General features: G+C 34.4%; 2 protein-coding genes across 2 annotated transcripts in view; one reads left to right on the top strand and one right to left on the bottom strand.

Annotated features, from left to right (window-relative positions):
- The window catches only part of LOC106460913 (aryl hydrocarbon receptor nuclear translocator homolog), a 153594-nt gene extending 137159 nt beyond the window's left edge, over positions 1-16435 (bottom strand). Inside the window, 2 exon segments of the mRNA XM_022387718.1 lie at positions 7600-7651; positions 16205-16435. Of these exon segments, the coding sequence (XP_022243426.1) occupies positions 7600-7651; positions 16205-16256 (104 nt within the window). The 5' untranslated portion in view covers positions 16257-16435.
- Positions 16436-16495: 60 nt separating this feature from the next.
- LOC106460914 (homer protein homolog 2-like) overlaps positions 16496-23241 on the top strand; it is a 29137-nt gene continuing 22391 nt past the window's right edge. Inside the window, exon 1 of the mRNA XM_013920672.2 lies at positions 16496-16674. Within this exon, the coding sequence (XP_013776126.1) occupies positions 16649-16674 (26 nt within the window). The 5' untranslated portion in view covers positions 16496-16648. The remainder of the gene's footprint in view (positions 16675-23241) is intronic.

Here is a 23241-nt window from a genome sequence, read left to right on the forward strand (position 1 = left end):
ATTGCTACTTTTGATTATCCTAACTATCCAATTGACTGTTACAAAAATAATTCACTTATCAAAATTAGGGTTTCTTATTATTACTACTTTCAATTATCCCAACTATCGAAGAAATTGAAATATTGCCACCAAACCAGCTTACCCTATCTTTGTTATGGAAAAGCTACCAAGGCTATCTGCCACTTTAGCTCATTTTTAGCTGCTGACAAGAGAGAAGACAACTGGCTAGCTGCACTTGCCACCAACTTATTTAATTTTTTTTAAACTGCTGAGTAGAAGGAAAACAACTGTATCTGCTGCTAACTTTTCTTTCTTTCGTTCATTTACTTGTATGTACCATGGATAGAGGTATAAAGATAATTGATTAATCAAATTATCCAAATAATTAGGCCATTAATTAATCAATTATCATATACCACTAATTGTCCATCTCTTGACATCAGGGACTTCCTTATTTAAGGAACTGATCTTCTGCTGAACACCTGTATTTTGGCTGTATTTACGAAGGTTTCCTGTGGGATGTTTGTAGATTTGGCGCATCTTGTGAAAGAAGTCCCATACTTAGAGATTTTCAATAATGTGGAAACAGATATTGCTTGAACATTTAGCATGGGCATAAAGGAGATAAAAATATCTCTCTTTTCATCAGGCAACATTCTATGAATGTATACAGTAATGCCAAGATGATATTGCATGAATCTGACATCTTGTGGCTTATTTGGAGTGGAAAGTGAAAACATACTTGAAATGTGATGAAATATTTCCACCTTCTTCCGTAATACTACCAGTTTGTCATAAAATTCAATAGGCATACTTTGTATTTTATGGAGAGATTTAGTTGCTGATGTAGTGGCAGGAATCAAAGAAAATGAAGACAACAATGGTTAATGTCTTTGACCTGATGTTTTTTTTGGACATTTTATTTTTTAACTACCATTGGACATGTTGGACAACAATAAGAAATGTTTTATCATATAGTCAACAAGTGCTACATATTAAAATGAAAAGAACTTTCACTTAGAGAATTTCCCTTTTTGAAAATTCTCAATTAACAGCAGCAATGTAACACAGTTCTCAAACAGTTTTAAAATTTCAATAAAATACATTCAGAGATTCATCCATTCCAATTAACAACCTAGTATATCAATCAATCAGCATAAAGCTTACTAATAATTAAGCTCCAAAACTTTCTTAGTCTACTGGCTGTTGAATATCAAAACTTCCAAACATATCAAAAGCAATACCTTCTATTAATGTACAATATCAAACACGCAAACAAAATCTATATTCTTATATTTCATAGGATTTATATGCACAAAAATTTAGCTATTTTGTTAATATTATTAATGGTTACAACTAATGAAACTAATAAAAACTTTTTTTTTATAAAAGTTATAATATAGCAAAATGACATCATATTCTACCTATCTGCTAAGGCTAACCTTTGGCAGAAAATGGTTAAATGGATTATAGCCAATTGATGGTTGGCCTAAATCATGCTATAAACTGATTATTCCTGATAATTATGTGCATTTTCTTATGTGTTTAGTTCAATATTTAACTTGACACTGGTACATAATGAGCTGGCAATCGATTGGCTTGTAAACCTTACTGTAGTTTCATATTCAAAGACCTTAAGTATGCATACTTTTTTTTCTCACTGACAATAAAAAGGCATATCTTGAAGATATATTTCTACTTTTTATTTTAACAAGAATAATAAGTGCTACAAATACAATTAAATGTAAAAATACAAATATTATTATACCATATATAAATTGCAACAAATTGAAAAAATAGTTTACTAGGAATCGTACATGTACAATGCCATTCTACTTTAAACAATTTTCATAAATATTATTACAATATGTGCATAAGAAGAGAAAAAGGGTTCTAAAATGAAGTTTAGACCCACTATTATGGAACAAAAAGTTTATATATATAGACAAGTTTTGACACTTCCACATGTCTTTGTCAGTCCAACATTTCTTTGTGAAAAAAATATACAACCATCCTATGTTATAGCAGAGGCTCAGCATAAAATGATCATCAGAGGTGTTCAAGTTTGGGAATATTTGGACAAGTGAACTTTCCAAAATTATTTTTATGATATAATGTTTAGTTTTATGTATTAATTTGGATGATTTCCAGTTGACATAATGATCAAGATTCTTCATGTGTAGAAAAATAGCATTATTTGTTTGACCATTTTTAATATTCTTTTTATGTTCTGCAAGTCTTCTATCTAATTTTTTTCCTGTTTTACTAAAATAAACTTTTTTTTATAAGATTGGCATGGTTTTATATCGACATCTTGCTCTTTATTGTGATGTATAGACTTGTTCAAGGTTAAGAAATTTTAATGATGTTGGGATATTTACAGACAAATTGAAATTGTAATATTTTTGACATTTTTTCTAAAGCCACAATACTAGACCTATAGTTGGTACTAAGTGTATTATTTGCACATATAGATTTTGTTGGTTGTAATTCATACAAAATGTCTCACTTGCCTTTTGATGGCATTTTAAACAACACTTATAGGATGCTGTGTCCATGCAAAAACTGTATAAATATTTTCAATTTCATCTTCAAGGGTCATTTGGCGACACATTCTATAAGCCCTTAAAATCACTAAAGCTATAATTTATGTTTTAGCAATTTTGTAGCAGCAAGAAAAAGAGTGAGCTTGGCTTTGTTTGTATGTATTTTTATGGATAGAAAGAACAGGTCCCATTCCTTTTCTAGTAACGAAAATTTCGAAAAATTGAAGCAAATCATTGGTTTACAATTCCCCTTTAAACTTAATAGTATTGTGAAGGTTGTTAATCTTTTAGAAAAAGGTTTGAAAATCATTTCTATTGTTTGCCAAACAGAAAATGTCATTATATATCAGAAGGAATTAATTTTTGAAATACTCCCAAAAGACATTACAAAGAATTGGGAATAAAGGATTGTCCACAGCCATTCCATGTTTCATTTTGATCTGTAGTATTGTCCCATGCATGTGAATAAACTATTTTCAAAACATAATTCCACAAGTCTTGTTTCACACATCTCTAATGCCACACAAGGATGTGTATATGAAGGTGGGAAGCCTAACTGCAAAGGTATCATCAACCACTAGATGACACCCTCTGTCCACTTCTAAAGGGCATAATATGTGACATGGAGAGCAAGAGGTCCAACTGAATAAACAAACACACAGTCTCACAGAAGGAGAAAGCATGTTTTTTTGTTTTTCTTATAAACAAGTAATTTCTCAACCTCAAATACTCCTAGATTTGTGAATATAAGTGTTGTGCAATATAAAAATACTCGAGTTGCCTCAGGCAAAAACTGAGGTTAAAAAGTCCTGACAGGACAAATTCTCATACATATGAACAGACTGCATTTAATTATTTTACCTTTCTTGTTGTGAAGCCAAAATCATTAATAATACCAGATACCCTAAAATGGTTAATGATAGGTGTTGGACAGAATATACAAAAACTCAGAGAATATGGACTCTAATGATAGGTGGCAAATGAAATCCTGAAACTGAAGATAGAGCAATGTGATGTAGGTAAAATAGCAAAAAAAATATATGCAGATTTATTCCCAGGCCAGCCTGTAAGACACACAGTTATGGGCTATCATGGACCAGGACAATCGTGACTGCCCTAATTTACAAGTCATTAATTGTATATGTGGGCTTTTACTATTGTGCCAAATAACTAAGTGAATCTTGAGGTACAAAAAACGTTGAAGAAACCCTGTGCTAAAGATAGACCAAAGACAGCCAAATGGAGAACATGATTAGATTTAATTTAAAATCCAAGCTTAAGATGGTCAAGGACATCTTGATAAATAAAACAGCTCAGCTGCACAAATTAATTATTTAATGTAGAAGGAGCAAGATACATGGAACAAGAATCGTCATAAGGTAAAAATAACCTATGCTGATTTGCTCAAAAAGATTATGTTCTTACAACATAGGAACAAATAGCCCTGGCCACATATAAGGAGAGTCAAGATTGGTCAGAGAATGTAACATAATAGGAGAAAAAATAGCATTGAACATCTCTCAGTTCAAACCTATAGTAAGAAAACACTATCAAAATATGAGGACAGAGCCTCTCTGGAAAGAAGAAAAGAGTATGAGAAACATCAATGGCAAAAAAGTCTGATCACCTCTCCTCAGATGAGAATAACAAAATACAGTGTTAAGAATAGATACTAAAGTAAAAAGTTGCAAAGGGTTCAGGAAAAGTAACTTAAGATCAGAACTAAATCCCACTAATTACAATGTCTTGCTACTCTTGAAAGATGTAATCAAAAAGCCAGAGAAAGAACTTGTAATGTGACATTTTTCACTACTGAAAGTGGCTGAGAGTGTAGCTCTGTAACCTGCAATAGAAGTAGACAAGCTCCAATCGTGAAAAACATATATAAAAAAATTGAGGTAAGCTGCTGATGGGTTAGATAAAGACAAGAAACCGAATTCCACAGGCATCACCTTCTAAAGAGAGACAATTGAGAGTGATATACTGCCAGCGAGGAATATATGCAAGAATGTGACAATATTTGAGCTGCTGAAGAAGAGAAGCTAGATTTACTAACAAAGGACTGTATGATAGCCAGCCATAAAGCTGCAGATGACAAATGTAGTTGTTGTGAAAGATGTCCCCAAAACGTAATGGAACAGAATCAGAGAAACCATAGTACAGACAAACAGGGAGCTATAAGAAAAACTGGACAATAGGACCAACTGATCTTGGCCAATATCTGAAGAAGCATAGGATAGGCATATAGAAAAACTTTTCCCAAGATACACTAAAAGCAATTGCTGTCACTAGGATGACCAAACCTTTGGCACAAGCAATGAAATATCAGCTAAAAAAAATACAATCTGAATGTAGCCAAAGAAGAAGAGAAACCACAGCAAACAAATGCTGTGAGATTGAGTCCCACTCTGACTGTTGATATATGCCACTACAGTCAAACTGTCTGTTAGTACTACAACAAAGTAATGGTGTAACAAGTACAGGAAAACTCAATACTCAAGTTGAACAGCCAAAGCTCCAGCAGAGTGAAAAGAGAATGGGATATCTGAGAAAACTACAATCCCAAAAGATGACAGATCCCCAACATATCACCAAAGCCCTAGAGAGAGAGAGGCATCAGCAAAAAGATGAGGGATCCAGAGAAAATGGAAGAAGGATAATATACAGTGGGAACTGACAAAGGAGCCACAGTTGGAGGTAATCTAGAATAGTAGAAGAAATTTCAATAGAACTAAAGGTCCAAGGATAAACTCCACAAAGGGACAAGATACCATTAACTCTGCTTCAAATTAATATGATCCATGGGAATTGCCATGTAAAGAGAGGCTATCATTACCAATTCAGAGAGGACATATTTGGTGCAGAAAAAGAATGTTCCAAAAATGAGACAAATCCTAGCATTCAGAGCAGAAAACTGACAATGGGTCAAAGAAAAACAATATGGAAGCCTCCCCCCCCCCATAACCAAACTGAAGGAAGAAAATCTTCAGAAGAAAGAGTGGAAGGAGAATATAAAAACAGTCCTAGCTTCAAAATACTTCTGAGCAAATCCAATATCACATGAAGGTTGGATGAATGAATGATTCAAGTAGTGAGTAGCTTCACATGACACAAGCATCCTCAGATGTAACCGAAATACTGAAAATATACCCGAGAGAAAAAAAAAAGACCAGCAAAAGTGTTGTCAGAATCAAGGTTACACTGTAGTCTACAAATCCAGCTCTGCAAACTCTGAAGGTGATTAGCTCTAAGTAAAGGATCAACCTTCATAGAAAAAAAATTATTGAGTGCTACACAAATTAAGCTTCCACAAAAACATGATACCTGCCAGGAAGACAAGAATACAAGTGCACAACTATATTGAACTATTGAAACCAAAAATGTATCTACAAAGTTACCCTGCACACTACAGGCTAATTATGTAAATAAGGCTTTCAACTAAGTCATAAAAATTCCGATTCTGGTGGAAATAGATATATCAGAAAGAACATACTTTCAAAGTTGTCAGCACAAAATCTAAATTATGGCAGAAAAGTAGAACTTATGCAAGATCACCTGTCACTTCACAATAAGTCACATGAAAGTTAAGAGAATGAAAAATTATGAGTAAGTGACATATACTCTACAATGCATAAAGGATATTCTGAAATTTTTAGCCACATGTTATGTTCACAGCATGAGTTCAAATTCAACAAGGAATATCAATCAGTATTTCATAGATAAGTCTACCAGAATTCAATCAAAAATATTTATACAAGTCTCAAATAGCTACAGTATCCTATTGGTTTTATTAAAAAGGCCTATCATCGAAAGGCAAGGAAGACATTTTTTTTAATAACAACTAGTTACATCTATATGTGAAAATAGAAATAAAATACTTAGTATCAATTGCAGTTCTAGTACTATGGCTTTTGAGAAATGTATGTTAAACAACAATTTAAATTTGTCTATAAATATCCCAACATCAATAAATTTCTTAACCTTGAACAAGTCTAAACATCACAATAACGGGCATGATGTCTATATAAAACCATGCCAATCCTACAAAAAAATGTTCATTCTGGTAAAACAGGAAGGAAACTAGATAGATGACTTGCAGAACATAAAAGGGATATTAAAAATGGTAAAACAAATAATGTTATATTTCTACACATGAGGAATCCTAATTATCAAATAAACTAGAAATCAGCTCAAACAATATATAAAACTAGAAATTATGTTAAAAGAATAAAATGTGGTTAGTTTACTTATCCAAAGATTGTAATAGTTTCACACCTCCTAAAGTGACTTTAAGCTAAACCTCTTTCTGATGACTTGTGCCCTGAAGCAATTTGAAACTTCTGCTATAAAATAAACTGTGTGTGTGTATTTCTTTCACAAACAAAAGTTGGACTGAAGAAGACATGTGAAAGTCTCGAAACTTGGTCTGTAATAGTGGATCTTAACTTCATTCTAGATTACATGGAATTTTTGCATTTACCAAATACTAGAAAAAGGGGTATTTTATTTCAATTGTCTAAACATGTTACTGAATGTAAACAGCCTTGATATTTAAATGTCAGCTACTGCAGGAATACTTTTTGCAGACTAGTAAAAACAAAAAGTTTATAGTATTGTAAGCATATTAAAATTATTTTAACTGCTTTTAATTTTTGGAAAGTTTATATCATTAGGGTTACTAAATAAATATAATAGTAGGGTAAGTGTAAAAGTATTAAAACTTGACTTGTAGTTTAGTTACATGTATAAATAAAACACATCATCAATACACATCAATAATGCTTTTTGTTCTTCTATAAACTGATCATTATATCTAAATATTATCAAACTTTGCAAACAAATACAGGACTATCTTTTAAATATAATTTGGTGAATTTAAACCTAAGAGCTTCAGTACTGTTTGCATAAATATTAAAAATACCTCTATAACTCATAAAGATTTCTACAAAGGTAGACATTAAAGTCCTCAGTTTGTTTGAATACCAAACCAATACATATAAAGTGTACAAATTACAACCTTAATTCAAATTATTTTCAAGTGCTAGTTACTTACTCTCTAATATCAGAAGTTTTTCTTCTTTTGATTACTTTACTTGCATCGGTTCCTGAGAATGAAAACTCACTTTAGAAATACAATAAATTTAAAGGTTATTGAAAAATGTTTCTGCAATAATAAAATAGTAATATCTTAAAGAGTTTAAAAAAAAATGCATAGCTTATGCAGATAAAAGATAAAATAATTAGCAAAGGACTAAAAAAATATGATACTTAAAGTTCATTACTACTGTAAATAATTAATAAAAGAAATTATAAGAGCTGTTTATAAGAACATGGTACTTAAAATTTTCTTAAATTGAAAATATATATTTCCAATAATATTTATTCCTCCTTCCACTATAGCTATTACTCAATTGCTAAGGTTTCCTTCCTTTGCCCATTTAAGCATTGGTCTGACTTTTTCTTGCTTCTTCCAGTCTTATATTATCCACTTAATTGCCCTTGGTGATATCTGTCTCGTGACACTCACCGCCTATGTCAATGTGTCCTCTATCCTGGTACTATATATAAGCACCTCTTTCAGATAATATTATCACTTTCTTGAGACTCACACAATCTCTAACACTGGCTATTAGTGAGGAGGAAGGGTAGGAGAGTGTAAAAGGAGGCAAATATTATTGGAAATACATTTTCGTGTTAAGAAAATGTTAACTTCCAAAACATATTTAACTCTGCTCACACTACAGCTAGTACCAAATTGATAAGGTGGAGGGGCCGATGAGGGCATTATCCATTCAGAATGCATTTGCAAAGATCGTGGGCATGCCATTAGAAGATTAGTACCCTAGTGGGAGAATCTCACCAGATCCAGAACAGGTATGCTCTTCACCCAGAACCTAATTCATGCACTGATAGTAGAAATTGACAGGATCCATCATCACTATTGGCCACGCCCCAACCCGGTAGCCAAGGTTCCATTACTTGGGGTTGGAATTATAGGACTATGTTCCCTAAATCCCATGTTGGTGGCTAGAGCATTTGGACTGCAATATATATACTTGTGAGTAGATCACAATCTGTAACTACAGAGTGATGCATTTCAAGCCACTGGAATCATGATGAGAAGGTAAGCAATACCGAAGTGGACAAACCTTCTCCTCAACCTGAAGAAGTCCAAAAAGCAACACCCCCAAACTCAAAATAATGGGATCCTGTATGCCATACTCAACCTGAAGAAATGGAACTCATCCAGTCTGTAATTATGAACACTCATCCTCACTCCCCAACCACGTGGACAAGCTAAATTCCACTTGTCCCTGGAATTATGGGGAGGACATTGTACAAACTGTGCTCAAGCAAGGATTGGACCACTCTGCATTTGGAATTACGAGAAGACAATGGACCCTCTTCCATGAAGAATGTACTGAAGCAATATGATCAAAAATAAGGGCCAAGCTTAACCCAACCAGATAGCCAAGCATCAAATCTGAACCAGTATTTCAAGTAAGCTCCCATGTAGGCTGGTGCCTCTCCTAACAACATCTGGGAAAAAAAAGGAAATCAGGTGTGGTAAGGACTCCCTAGCTCCACTAGCAGAATATTGAGGGATGGAGTAATGCACATTGGAAGTCCTGAGGAACAATGCTCTGAAAACAGTGCAATAGGTGAACCAAGTTTCCTAAACTTTTAAAAGTAAACCGACCCCAATTTATTCAATCCAATGATCATAATAGTTTATGAGCAATGGTCCAGCATAGTACAGTAATACCACCCGGTCTGGCTCTAAGTGGTCTTATGGAACACCTCATTTCTACATAGCCTATTGCAACTTAGATAAAGTATATTTTGTTAATGGTTGCTAATGAAGATTTGGTTTGATTAAATCACAAATGTCTGGGATACACTCCTGAAAAAGAGGTAATGGATCCTGGAATGTAAAAAGACAAGATTAGTAATGAAGATACTTATCCCTCTTTATAATCAAGCAGATGTGGTTAAGATAGCTCCAGGGGGTAGTCAAAAACACTCAGAGGAAGATACTGCCCAATCCTGCATATAATGCGAGATAAAAGAATTGGGGGAGGTCACCATACCAGCCCACACAATGTCTTCTAGCAACCAGGTTGCTAAGAACATAGAAATGTGGCAAATCTGATAAGACATGATGCATAGAAGTCTCCTCACCTCCAAAGAGAGCCCAGAATAAGTAATATGGATCAATTTTTGTACTCATCTTGCCAAGATAACCTGGGATAAATCCTGGGAACTGGAGGATCCCAATGAATAAAAAGTCATTGTCTAGCACCTCGAAAGGCGTTAATGCAGGCAACATAACATTTTAAGGCCCTCACTGGAAATACCAAACAATTGGGATCCGATTGGTTATAGAGGTGAGAAAGTGGTCAAAATGAATTTGTGAAAAGGATTTATCCCGTTCCCCAGTTTCCGGTGTCTTAGGTAAAAAGGACCTGTCTGGGTATATGAGAACGTACATAGAATGATAAAGCATCCTGTGCACATGCAGTGCAAACAACTCCGACCAATGACGTCCACAGGCCCCAAGCAACAAATAATAAACATTAAGGGAAAGGTGAAACATGGTACATGAGGCTAAGGGCTGAAACAGATGTCTAGAAAGAGCAAGTAATACCACCTTAATATCCCATTTAAGTAACTGAAATGGTGTTTTTGGGACGAAAGATCCGGAACCACTTCAAGAAGCCGAGGAGCACTGGGGACTGAAATAAGTTTCATCTCTTCGAGTATCTAAATATAGTCGATAAGGCAGCTGTGGAAGATGCTAAACCCTTGTCACAGAGCCAGGTCAAACAACAAGCTGTGGTTGACACTTCTCGACAAAGTGTGTTCAACCTCCTCACAATACACCATTGTCGATATATATGCCAATTTCGTTGATAAATGTCTATTGTGGAACTGTGCAGAGACAGATACATGGCACCCTTAGAAGTGAAACCCAGATGTCATGTAAAGAACTGCATAACCTCAATGCATGAAGGTTGAGCTTCAGGATGGCTGGGTGTACGATGTTGGATCATGGCTTCCTCAACAGAGATGGCCAAAGAAGAAGTGGAAGACATAGACACACTTGAAGGTACCACAGAAGCAGAAACCAGGGTTGAGCACTGCCAATCCGATGCTATCAACAGAGCATGACAAGAGGTTGAATGAATCATAGCTAAGACTCTGGGTAACAAACGAATTGGTGAGAAGGCATAGAGGTGCAACCCCATTAAGTCCTGACTGAATGCATCTATTTCCAATGCCTGAGGGTGAGATACTGGAGACCAAAATGCTGGTAGTTGAGTATTCCAATGAGTGGCAAATCCAATGGAAACCTTGTAATGCAGCATACATTCTGTTGGGAGAGCCTGGCTGGGTCGAAACAATTGATCTGCAACCAAATTCATCACCCCCTAAACATGGCAAGCTAGTAGAATGATATAATGGGAGTAGCCCAAATACAGAAGATCCAATGTTAGAAAACAAAGAGATCTGGACTGAGTGCCCCTTGATAGGAAATGTAAGACATCACCATGGATTTGTTGGAGTGAAGCATGATGATTTTTCCCCTCAGTAAGTCCAGACCTTGAGTCATCGCCCTTAGAATAGCAAGAAGTTCTTCATCACTGATGTGTTGAGAAGCCTCATTGTCTATCCATAGGCCCTGGAGTTCCTGACTGCTGACATATGCACCTTATCCCTGAAGCAACACATCTGTGAAGAGATAGATCTCTGGATGAGGTGGTGGCAGAGGAACACCTATCATAGTATTGTTCCAATCTAACCACCACTTAAGATTGAAGATGTTGATCCTGAATAAGAAGACTGGGGAAGACAGTGGATTGCTGTTCATGATCCATTGGTCATGTAAAGACCATTGAATGGATCTTATGTGCTCTCATCTCAAAGGAATAAGAGATTTGAGTGATGCCCATATCCCCAAAAGAGAAACAACCATACTCACAGTGGGAGAAGGAGAATATGAATAAGAGTCAGCGGAGCCCAACAAGTGTTGAAAAAGACACCCAGATGGACGATAAATTGAGTTGGAGTGAGAATATATTTCATGCCTCTGAAAATAAAGCCTGCCTTGGTTGCTTCTGAAAACAGAATCTGAGTATGACCTTCCTCCAAGTGATGAGATGGTGCCAACAATAACCAGTCATCCATCTAATGGTGTGCACACAAGCCTATGGAATAGTGGTATTGAGAAAAAAGCTTGTAAGATTTGGCAGAACACATATGGTGGCAATGCTAGTCTGAATGGTAAAGCTCTGAACTGCAGCACCTGACCCTTGTGTACAAAATGTATATAGTGGCAGGACAACTCTGCTATGGAACTGTGCAGATGGGCATCAGTAACATCGAACTTCGTCATTTGTAGTCCTGGTGAAAAATGCCAAAGCAGAGTGAGGAATGACTCCATCGTGAATTCTGAAAGATCGAGGAATTGATTTAGACAAGAAAGATTGATAACCAGATGCCAATCTCCTGTCTTATAGGGCACAACAAACAGGCAGGAATAAAACCCTGGAAGAACTGGGATGACTCTCTCCACTGCTCCCTCAACCAACAAATCTCTGATAACTTTGGAACACAGTTTTGAAACCGAGGATCTGCAGGAGTCAGAAACACTATAGGTTGGGGGGAGGGGGAGTAATGGTGGTGGAGATGTGAACTGAACAACTAATATCGATGCAAGGACCTGTAGTACCCATGGATCTGTGTTAAAGATTTTCCAGACATTCTCACAGCTGAGTCCCCACAGACTCCAAAGGCATACAGTAGTCACCACCACCACTGTAGGCATTCCAACTGAGTGGAGGAACCTTGTAGATATGGGTGGAATCAATTCTGGGTACCAATGAACTGAGTGGCTGATGTCAGGACACTTGTGTAGGGGTGGTAGTATGACTCCATGTAGGAGTTGAGAAGCCAAGGGTGACAGAAATGAATGCAGACAGGCAACATCAACCCATGATTCCAAAGACACTGGAACAGGCACAAAAATCAAAGATCAGAAAAAGGAGACCTCATGTAACTCCCAGAGGGCAGCAACCAGTAGATGAATGCCTTCCAACAATGCATCTTCACCCAACAAATCCTAACAACACACCAGTCAAGAGACTAGGGACAGTGCAGAAGGTGACAACTGAACCAAGCTATATGCCAACATGGGTCCCAACTCATCGTCAGATTGATTGGTAATCGCTGAGAGGCTTCCGAAAAAAGCTGGAGGAATGATAAATATCTCGGAACTGTAGCTAGGGTCAGGCGAATCCTAGAAAATTGTGATCTATTCAGGTTGATCACAGATTCCATTCTGGAACCCCATATTTCCAGGAGTGGGTTTATTCTTTGAGAATCTAAAATCACATCCACCTGGTGGTGGTAGGTGAAAGCATGTTGTTCTGACAAACATGGCATTGCTGTCTCCTCACATAACTGAGCAGTAAACTTCCCTTCATGAACCACAATATTAGGGGATGGAGGGAGAACTAAATATTCACCCAGAGAACCTTTCCACCATGAAGGAAGGCACAAACTCAAAAGCACCTGGCAAAGACCCAAAACATCACACACTTGATTGACCAACTATAAAAAAGGAGCCAGAGCTAGCTGACACAAACTGACCTCATGAAAAGCTGACAGAGTAAAAGAAGACACTGGAAAAACCAAATCTAAATTCTCTCCAGAATGTTCAGGATTGCTCACAAGTGCAACCTTAGACCCCTGGAAAAATACCCCCAGATCAAATATGTCTCCATCTCACTAAGAATAAGGTTAGGATAGCCTCAACTAAGAGCTACCCCTCCCTCCAACTGTTGGGGGATACTAGATATCAAAGATGGGATAGGAGAGACCTGATTTGCTTCCGTGCCAGAAATGGTAATCTGGGAATTCATGCTTATGTCAGCTTGCCAAACAATTTTTTTTTTGAAAATCAATTAGGTAACACAAAGAATGCTCAAAGTATTTTTAATGGTCATAGTACAAAGAAACCTGTTAGTGAACACTTTATCAAGAAAACGGATAGATGGCAGACTGATGTAGGTGGAGAGTGTCACGTTACAGATATTGCCAAGGGCAATTAAGTGGGGAATAAAAGACTGGAGCAGGCAATAAAAAAATCAGACCTATGCTTAGATGGGCAAAGGATGGAAACCTTAGCAGTTGAGTAATAGCTGTAGTGTTAGGGAAGGTAAGATTATTTTTGAAAAATTATCTGTATACATATAGGTGTGGGAAACAAATTGACTCAAAAAATGACTATGGAAGAAATCTGACGGTTGTTGTATTATACATTAAGTTCAGTCACAAGTGGGAAATCTCAGGGCTAAATCTTAGTACCTTTGCTCTTTTTTTACTTACAACAATGATACATATGAAGGTAAGACTCATAAATTACTTATATTTGCAAATGGTATTAAGGTTTTGGGTGTTGCAGGCTGTGAAGATGATGATGTTGCTTTATAAAAGGATTTAGATTACTTAGTGCATTGGGCAATAAACAACAGATGGTTTTTAATTACAAGAATTGTAAGGTAATACATGTGGGTTATCATAATTTAATTATAAGTATAATTTTTATGGGAATAAGCTTAATGGCATTTAAGGAAGAAAAGGATTTTGGTGTTCTAACTGATCAGTTTTAACCCATTTAAGCTCTTGGGAGGGCAAATGGGATTTTAATCTATATTTACATCATATCTCAAAGGTTAGCCACATTTGGAGAATTGTTTTCAGCCCTTCCTTATTACTTTAAAAAGGACATTGAATTGTTGAAAATGGTTCAAAGGATGGCTACTAGTATGATACCTTGGATGGAAAGATTGTCACACTAAGTCAGGTTAAGATCTTTGTAATTGTTTTCTCTTAAAACAGAAGAGTTGGAGAGAAACTGACTGAAGTGCTTAAGATTGTTAAGAGAACTAAAAATGTAAATGCATAAACTTTTTCAAAATTAATGGTATGAATTACCGGTAATACGAGGTGACACTATAATAGATTTTAGCAAGACAGGAGTCATTTTCAGTTGCAAATTTTATTTTTTTAACAGGGTAGTTGACTTTTGGGATGGGTTGCCTTCAGATGTGGTGGATGCAGAAAATGTAAGAGAAGGCTTGATAAATATGTAAAAGATAAAGACTGGCTTTGTGGTTGTTCTTATTTTTATTACTTTTAAAGTTTTTTGGGTTAATGGATGGGACAGGTGTCTAATAAGCCCCTTTTTGTCCTTAAATGTTATGCTACACACTAAGGCAAATGAAAGTATTCTACTTTAACCTTAGATATTGAATAAGCTTTAATAAGAACAAAGACTACAAGACAATGAATTATATTTTAAATTTAATGTTACTTTTGAAAAGTGATTGGAAATATGACTTAAAGTTTACTTTTCATAGCAAAAGTAATGTTATTTTACCACATATGTAATTATTAATTTTGAATAACTTTATGAAGTCTATTTTTATATTAAAATGGATGTAATGTATTTCAAACAAAATGTCAATTTAACTCAATTATTAATATTACTACTTATTTATTTACAAGTCCGAGGAGTTTATTACTAGCCAAAACATAGGCTTTCCTCTCTCTCCAGTTGTGGAGTCCTGCTGCAGCACATTCATCAGTGCCTTGTCCAGGAAGTATTGTGCTGTCTCTAATTCCAAACTATAAATGACAGAACCTGGGGGAAGGGGGGCACATACCACCAATTTGGACTCAGTGGTAAAATGCCCCTTTGAAGGGGGAGTAGACTGTAGAGAATTGTGGATAACTATCACGGAAAGTCACTGTTTCAGATTTGAATTCAATGTTCATACTCAACATTGCAAAAAAGATGCCCCACAAATTCATATAGGTTCTACCACGTGTTTTCCAAACCACAGGAAGGCAACTGGCCAGCAGAACCAACCTGTACTTTATACCTTGCTATTAATGATAGTATTATTAATTACTGAATTACTTACCGTTATAACTATTTTTATTTTTGACACAACACTCAATGTAAAAAAATCTTAATAATACTTCTAACAGTAATAATTCTGTTATATTTATTTGCCCAACTCACTTAATGATCTAAATCCTTTTGTAAATCAGCAGCATCCTCTTCACGGCTAGCAACACCGAAGACCTTAATATTATCTGCAAATTTAAGTAGTTTAGTGATCATTCCTTCATCTATGTCATTGATATAAATAAAAAAAGGTCCTAAGACTGCCTTGAGGTACCCAGCTTGTAACATTAAATGATTTATCCAGTTTTACTGAACTCCATTTATAACAACCTTCTGCTTTCCTCCGTTCAACCACTCTTCTATCCAATTTGCTAATATATTTCTCACATCTATACTATAGATATTTTTCTTCATTTTTTTTATCAAGCTCTTTATAAATTATATGGAGCCTCAAAGTACATTTCATAATCTCTGCATAACACCATATTAGTATTAGTACTAGTAACTATGACTATTTATTTTAATTTCACACGCACAATACTAGACGTATCATAACGTTGACCATACATAATCCTTTTAAAATAGTTTATTTTTAATTATCATTACTTTACTTTACGCTTAGGCTTAGTTACTCTTACTTTTTAGTTGCAACACTACAGCTAGGCCTAACTAAACTCACCTGGAACTGGTTGAGCAGAAGCTGGTGCATCTGGTGTTGCCATACCATGCATAAAATAATCTTTTTATTTATAGCAGTGTTCTTTATACTCCAAAAAATTCTTTTTCTGAACACATAAACATATCGAAAGAGCTGATAATTTAAAACCACAGTAAGATAAAATAAGAACTAACCAATAATTAACACCGTAGTGAAACTGATATAGAAAAGTCAATACCAACCATATCTCGTCGATGTCGAGATGGACGTGAGTTAGGGTTATATCAGTTGCTTTACGCATGCGTTCAAATCATTGCTTTTGTTATGGCTGGGGCTAGTATTTCGAAATACAGTCGTTTAGGGTGAAGGAGGAGAAAAAAAACTGCAAATTCTCAAAAATTTCAATTTGCATTAATAGTTGAAGTGTGTTTGGATTTTTTGTCGGTTTAGGGATATATAATACTTATGACTAAAGAAAGCGCAACTATGGGGTGAGTATAATTACAATATTAGTATATTTATTGATTCTAATAAGTAACCAAACGCATTTTATTTCTAGTTATTACTATTACTATTATCTTCGTTCAAATTTAAATTTCGATTCTTAAAACATAATGTTAGTTATAAAGCTTGAGGCTCTACGAAATGTTAGAAGTAGAAGTTAAACCAGCCGTAATAGTAGTAATATTAATGTGTTAATGCTATACTGTTAGTAAAGTTACATTTTTTTTTCATTTTACGTTGCAATATTATAATAACACTATCATTCTACCAAAGTACAATTAATTACGTGTAAGTTGACATAAATTAGTTTCAATCAAAAAGTAAATGTATCCACATCGACCACTAGTTTTGCAGTAATTTAGTTGCAAACTTATAAATTAAAAGATAAAGCAATCATCGAAATTTTTAATCCATTCTGTATAGTCTTATATTTATAAACGAATATATGACTGGTGTAACTGAATTTTAAAGAGATTTTCATACTAAGCCTATTTCAGGTCTAAATCCTTTTGTGAATCAATAGCATCCTCTTCACAACCTGCAACACCCAAAACCTTAATAGTATCTGCAAATTTAAGTAGTTTAGTGATCATTCCTTCATCTATTTATTGATGTAAATCAAAAAGAGCAAGGTTCTAAGACTGAGCCCTGAGGTACCCCACTTGGGACATTAATCCAGTTTGACTGAATTACATTTGTAACAACCCTCTGCTTTCTTCCATCCAGCCACTCTTCTATCCAATTTGCTAACCTATCCCCCACACTTACAGAGATAATGTTTTTTATGAGCCTTTTATGTGGCACCTTGTCAAATGTTTTCTGAGAATCCAGATACACCAAATCTACACCCTTACCCTCATCTACATTAGCAGTAACCTTGTCAAAGCATGTCAAAAGATTTATAAGACAAGATTTTCCCTTAGTGAAACCATGTTGACTATCTAATAAAATTCTAAACTTTGTTAATTGACTTTGCAAAGGATCTTTTATCAGACTTTTGAAAATGTTTCCTCCCACTGATGTAAGACTATTAGGCCTATAATTAGTGGGACAGTTTTTATTACCTCCCTTGAAAAAACGAGTTACATTAGCTAACTTCCAATCCTCTAGTACCTGCCCACTATTCAAGGACTGACAAAAAATAGTAGTAAGTGGCTCACATGTCAAATCTTTAACCTCCTTCAAAAACCTTGAGGAAGTATTATCAGACCCATGAGCCTTATTGTTTTTTAAACTTTTCAATTTTTTCTTAACCAGCTCAGAATTAATGCAGTCATCTTGTTTGATCTCATTTCCATTAAAAACGAATGTGTAAGAAAAATACATTTGAAGTGTTATTTTACTTTTTCAAAATTAAAAAGGGTTACTCTCATAAATTATTGCATGGCTGAAGAAGTGGATCAAGGTATAATAGTAGATAAGTCACTGAAGCTATCAAAGCACTTCTCTGTTGCTAGTAGTAGTAATGTTGATGAAACTACAGGGTGAATTTATAGGAATGTTGATTATAAGTCAAAAGAGGTAATTATCTCTATACAAATCACTATTTAGGCTTCACTTGGAGTACGTATAGTTTTGGTCTCCGTATCTAAGGGTGGAAATTGACGTATTTGAAACAGTCCGAAGGAGGGCTCTTACAATGGTTCTTGGAGTGGAATGGTTATTTTACAGGGATGTGATATAAGGTCTCTTGATTTATCTTTTGTGAAAAGAAGGGTAAGAGGCAAGAGATGATCTTATGTGCTTTATTTTGAAGATAATAGGACAAGAGCTCACAAATTTTATGAATTGGAAAAGACAGGCTAGGCTCTAGTTAAAGTAGTTTTATTTTTATATTAGGATGATTGATTATGAAATAAATTACTGCTGATAGTAACGGACATCAGCCCTTTATAGGAAATTATAAGGAATAGATGATTTCCTTAAAAATAAAAATGGATTTAAATTTTTAATTTTTTAAAGAGTGAGTAAGCTTACCTTGTGTCCTCTACTCTTCTCAAATGTTGAGGATGGGGCAGAGGGTGACGAAGCAGGGACCTGGCTGTGTGCTGGCTAATATAAGCTTGTCTCTGTGTCTTAAATGTCTTTGAAGGTGGCACTTAAACTAATTTACACTGCTCACAGAAACTGTTTCAATTGGAAGATTATTTCATATATCCACTACTCTGAAAGAGAAAAAGAATTTCCTTAAAATTCAACCTGGAGCTATGCTTACATATTTTATACTGGTGGCTTCTAGTTATAGAATGATTAACTATAAAGAATCTGCAGTATTTAATCCTTCAAGTCATTTAATAATTTTAAAGACCTCAATTATGTCACTCCTTAAACAATGGGTTTCAAGTGTAGTGAGGTTTAATTTCTGTATCCTCCTTTCATAAGGAAAATTATGATAACCTGTTACCATCTTAGAAAATCTCCTCTGAATTCCTTCAAGTAGATCTACATCTTTTTGAAAATATGGAAACCATTACTTGGATATTATATTCTGGGTAAAGTCTGATAGCTGATTTGTACAATCTAAGCATCACATTACATTCCTTATTTTGAACAGTTCTCTTAATCCTACCTAAAACCTGATCTGTGGCTGTCACAGCTTTAGCACATTGGTTGCTAACATTAAGACATTTATGGATAATCACTCCTAGGTCTTTTTCTTCATTAACAGATTCAGTTAGACTGTCCGTTAGAATATCTTTGTCATATTGTTCATTGTTGAACCTCAAATGTAAACAAACTTTTGGGGATTAAAAAGCATCTACCACTCAATTGACCAGTTTAACATATTCCAAAAATCTTCTTGTAGACAAGCTGCATCAGCTACAGTTGCTATACAATAATAAACTTTGGTATAGTCTGCAAATTTTAAAAGCCTACTATAAATAATAAATAAAGTGGGGTCAAGCATAGAACCTCAAGGCACACCACTTTTAACAGAAACACTCAGATGATGCCATTTATAACAACTCACTGTTGATGGTTATATAACAATTCTTGGATCCAATTTAACACTTGTAAAGATATTCCATTTACATAAAGCTTCTTAAGTAATCTGGCATGGGGAACCTTATCAAAAGCTTTACTAAAGTCAAAATAAATTATATATACTAGGCAACCTTCGTCAATGTATTTAGTCCTTTCTTCTAAGTGAGTAATTAAACTGGTTAAACATGATCTCCCACTGATAAAATCATATTGTGTCTCTGATTAGATTAAAAGTTTTTAGATGTAAGATAATGGCATCCTTAATAAAAGATTCAAGAATTTTACTTGTTTGACTTTCCAAGCTAACAGGACTATAATTTGAATGTAGTTTTCTCGAGCCCTTCTTGGTGAAACATTAGCATTTTTCCAATCCGGCGGGACTTCAGATGAGTCCATACTTGCTCTGAAAATTTCAATAAGAGGATAAATAATTTTATGTACCACTTCATTAAGACCTGAAGAGAAGAACTCGTCAATACTAGATGTTTTACCATATTTCAAATTATCTAGCTTTTTTTTTTGGACAATTTCTGCTGATAGATCAACATTTTTTCACTCTTGCTCCATAGAACCAATAAAAGTATGTATAGGATCTGGTATATTATCAAGAATTTCTTCATTAAAGACAGAGATAAAGTGCTAATTTCAAATATTAGATGTTTTAGTGTTATCTGTGACCACATCACCATCATCATCAATGATTGGGCCCACTCATTCTTCAGTTTTAGAGTTAACATATCTGTAAAAAGACTTCTGATCCTTCTCTGTGTTTTCAGCCAGTTTTCATTTAGGTTGTTTCTTGGCCCATCGTAGCTTCTTTGTGGCACGATTGAGTTGGCTTTTGTACCAAACATAATCTGTATGCTCCTTGGATTCACTATACTTCTTGAAAAGATAATACTTCTTCCTTCTGGTGGACTCAGCCTTTCTGTCAGCCCATAATGGTTTGCATCTCTTACGTTTAGAGGGGCATATACTTAGTAATAGCTTCATCCATAATGTCTTCAAAAACATTTAACTTTTTATCCTCAACAGAAAGGCCCATAAACCAGTCCATACAATATATCCCTAAAAAAATGTACTCACTCTTGCATAGCCACCACTGTTGTAGTCGTAGAAAGTAGTTTTCCACCAAACAAATAATGTCAAATTATATAAAATTGTGGTCATTGAAGGGTTTGCTAACACTTGTATTGTTAATCAGATTGAGAGTACAAATTAAAACAAGGTCTAGTACTAGTAGATTCAGTAACATGTTGCAGGAGAAAAAGATTCTTATTTAGATCCAAAAAGTGTTTCCTTCTGCACAAGACTGAAGGAAATCCCAGTCAATAATTCCATGGATGAAATCACTGACAATTACTACTGAAATATAATCCTTACATGCTTTAGATATTACATTATGAAGGATTTGTTCATTTTCAATTAATGCTAAAGAACTATAGTAACAGACACCTTCATTTAAGTTAGATTTTATATAAATTAAACAGCCACTGCTTTTGGATTTGGTGCGATCATTCCTTAGAAATTCATGCCCATCTGGTACTAATTCGGCATTAATAATGTCAGAACAAGCCCATAACTGAGTGGTACAAATAATATCAGGAACTAGCTCACAAGCATAACATTGTTTCTTGTCCTTTTATTTACAATACTTTGTGCACTGATGTAAAAACATTGTAATTTAAAATGTCCTTAGCCAATAACTAGAAATAGTAGGTCATCGTATTTGCTATTTTACTTCTGAAGTTCATGTAATGTAGAAAATAAGAACTTCAGAAGCAGCAAAGTAGTAGATGATTATTAGTCCCATTTAGGTCACCCCTAATGGTATTAGCAGTCAAAATAACTGAAGATTATTTAACCAACTAATGTTTAACTATAAAATTACTGACTTGTTTACATGCCATTCACTATTAGTAAGAGTCCTTTTATCACATTTAGTGATTTTATATTTTTACCTGTTATAACATTCAGTGTGAAGAAGTGAGATCACTAATCACTCGTTGTACTTGTAAAATCTGTAGGAAATCCCAACAATAATTAGTGTGATTTATTGCAATATAATTGTTATTTTTGTTTAGTTTTTCTTCCTGACTCAAATATTATTAAGAATCATGTAACCAAAAAAATTCATGGACCCACAATATATATATATATATATATATATGCTTCATAAATAGTTTGTAGCAAAAGATTAAAATTTCTAGTAATTTCTGGATCAAATGGTTTAAAATAAGTGACACCCACCAATGTTCACAGGAAAAAATTTAAAAGTATTAAATGAACTTGCCCTTTCTGTGACATTAAAATAACTCTTATGTTGTGTGAAAATAATAAATTATCAAAAGTTGTACATGTCTGTGTTAGGTTGTATACATATAGTCAAAATAGATAAAAATTTCTTACCATAAGAATAAATGGTAATTCAAATGTAGTGTTATTTCATATTTTCTTTTCTTTATTTTTATTTTTTGCTTAGATTTATTTATTATTTGTAGTGATGTTATGTTCACATGTTAGCTAAATGAAAATATAATTATATAATACAAGCCGAATGCCCATCATATGACAGGAAATTAAGCTTCATTTTTCTTCTCAAAATTATATTTAAATAAATGTTTTATTAACAGGTTTTCTCAAAGTTAATTATAATATAGTAACTGTATGTGTGGAAAATTACTATCCTTTTTCTAGTATTTCATGAAAACATAATTTTTTATGTATATTTGGACACTTCCTTTAAATATTGCTTGATTAGTATTTTAAATTCTGTATATTTTTAAATTATGTTCAGATGTTCTTCTTGATCAATCCTTATAGATTGAAACATGCGAAAAAACTGATTCTCAAAGACATATTCCTATGTGGCCAACAGTATGACCCTGCTAATTATTAACTCTAATGGTAAAGGCAGTGAATTTTATTATGAATTTCGTGGTCTTCTCTTTGGACTGTCTTCCTTGTTTTGGTTTTTATTAGCCTGTTCAGCTGAAGAAGTTCACTTTAATTTGGGCATTTTAAAAATTGAAAAGTGCTGAAGGTAAAACATCAGGGTTATTATAGAGTTATAGCCAAGGGTTCCAATTGGACAAAATTTGGTAATGTTGGATGAATGTATCTCATTGACAACCAAGCAAATGTAATGGGGAATTTCAGCCAATGATTATGATTTTTGTGTGCCAGTAATACTAAGCATTGGATGCACGTATACCTGATTTGATTCCATTACTCACCATGATCTCTACCAATCTACTCTCAAATGTAATTATATGCTGAAAATAGTGCATTGTCCATTCTGTGTATATATGTCTCATTTTGGAACACTTTCATTACCCCCCCCCCTCAAAAAAAAACATACATCATGTATAATAGTTAAACAAACCACCTAAATGTCACCTTAGTGTAGCCTATATAATGTGTAAAGTTTAGTATACTATAATCCCTTATAGTGATCATACACAGTGAGACACACATTTGGCATGTAATGCTGTTTGAATACAAGAAGGGAAACAGTGCCTCTGTAGCCATAAAGAATATTAAAGCAGTTTATGGAAATGTTTTGAACG

The sequence above is a fragment of the Limulus polyphemus genome, unplaced genomic scaffold (assembly GCF_000517525.1).
Source record: "Limulus polyphemus unplaced genomic scaffold, Limulus_polyphemus-2.1.2 Scaffold861, whole genome shotgun sequence".
In the NCBI taxonomy this organism is placed as follows: domain Eukaryota; kingdom Metazoa; phylum Arthropoda; class Merostomata; order Xiphosura; family Limulidae; genus Limulus; species Limulus polyphemus.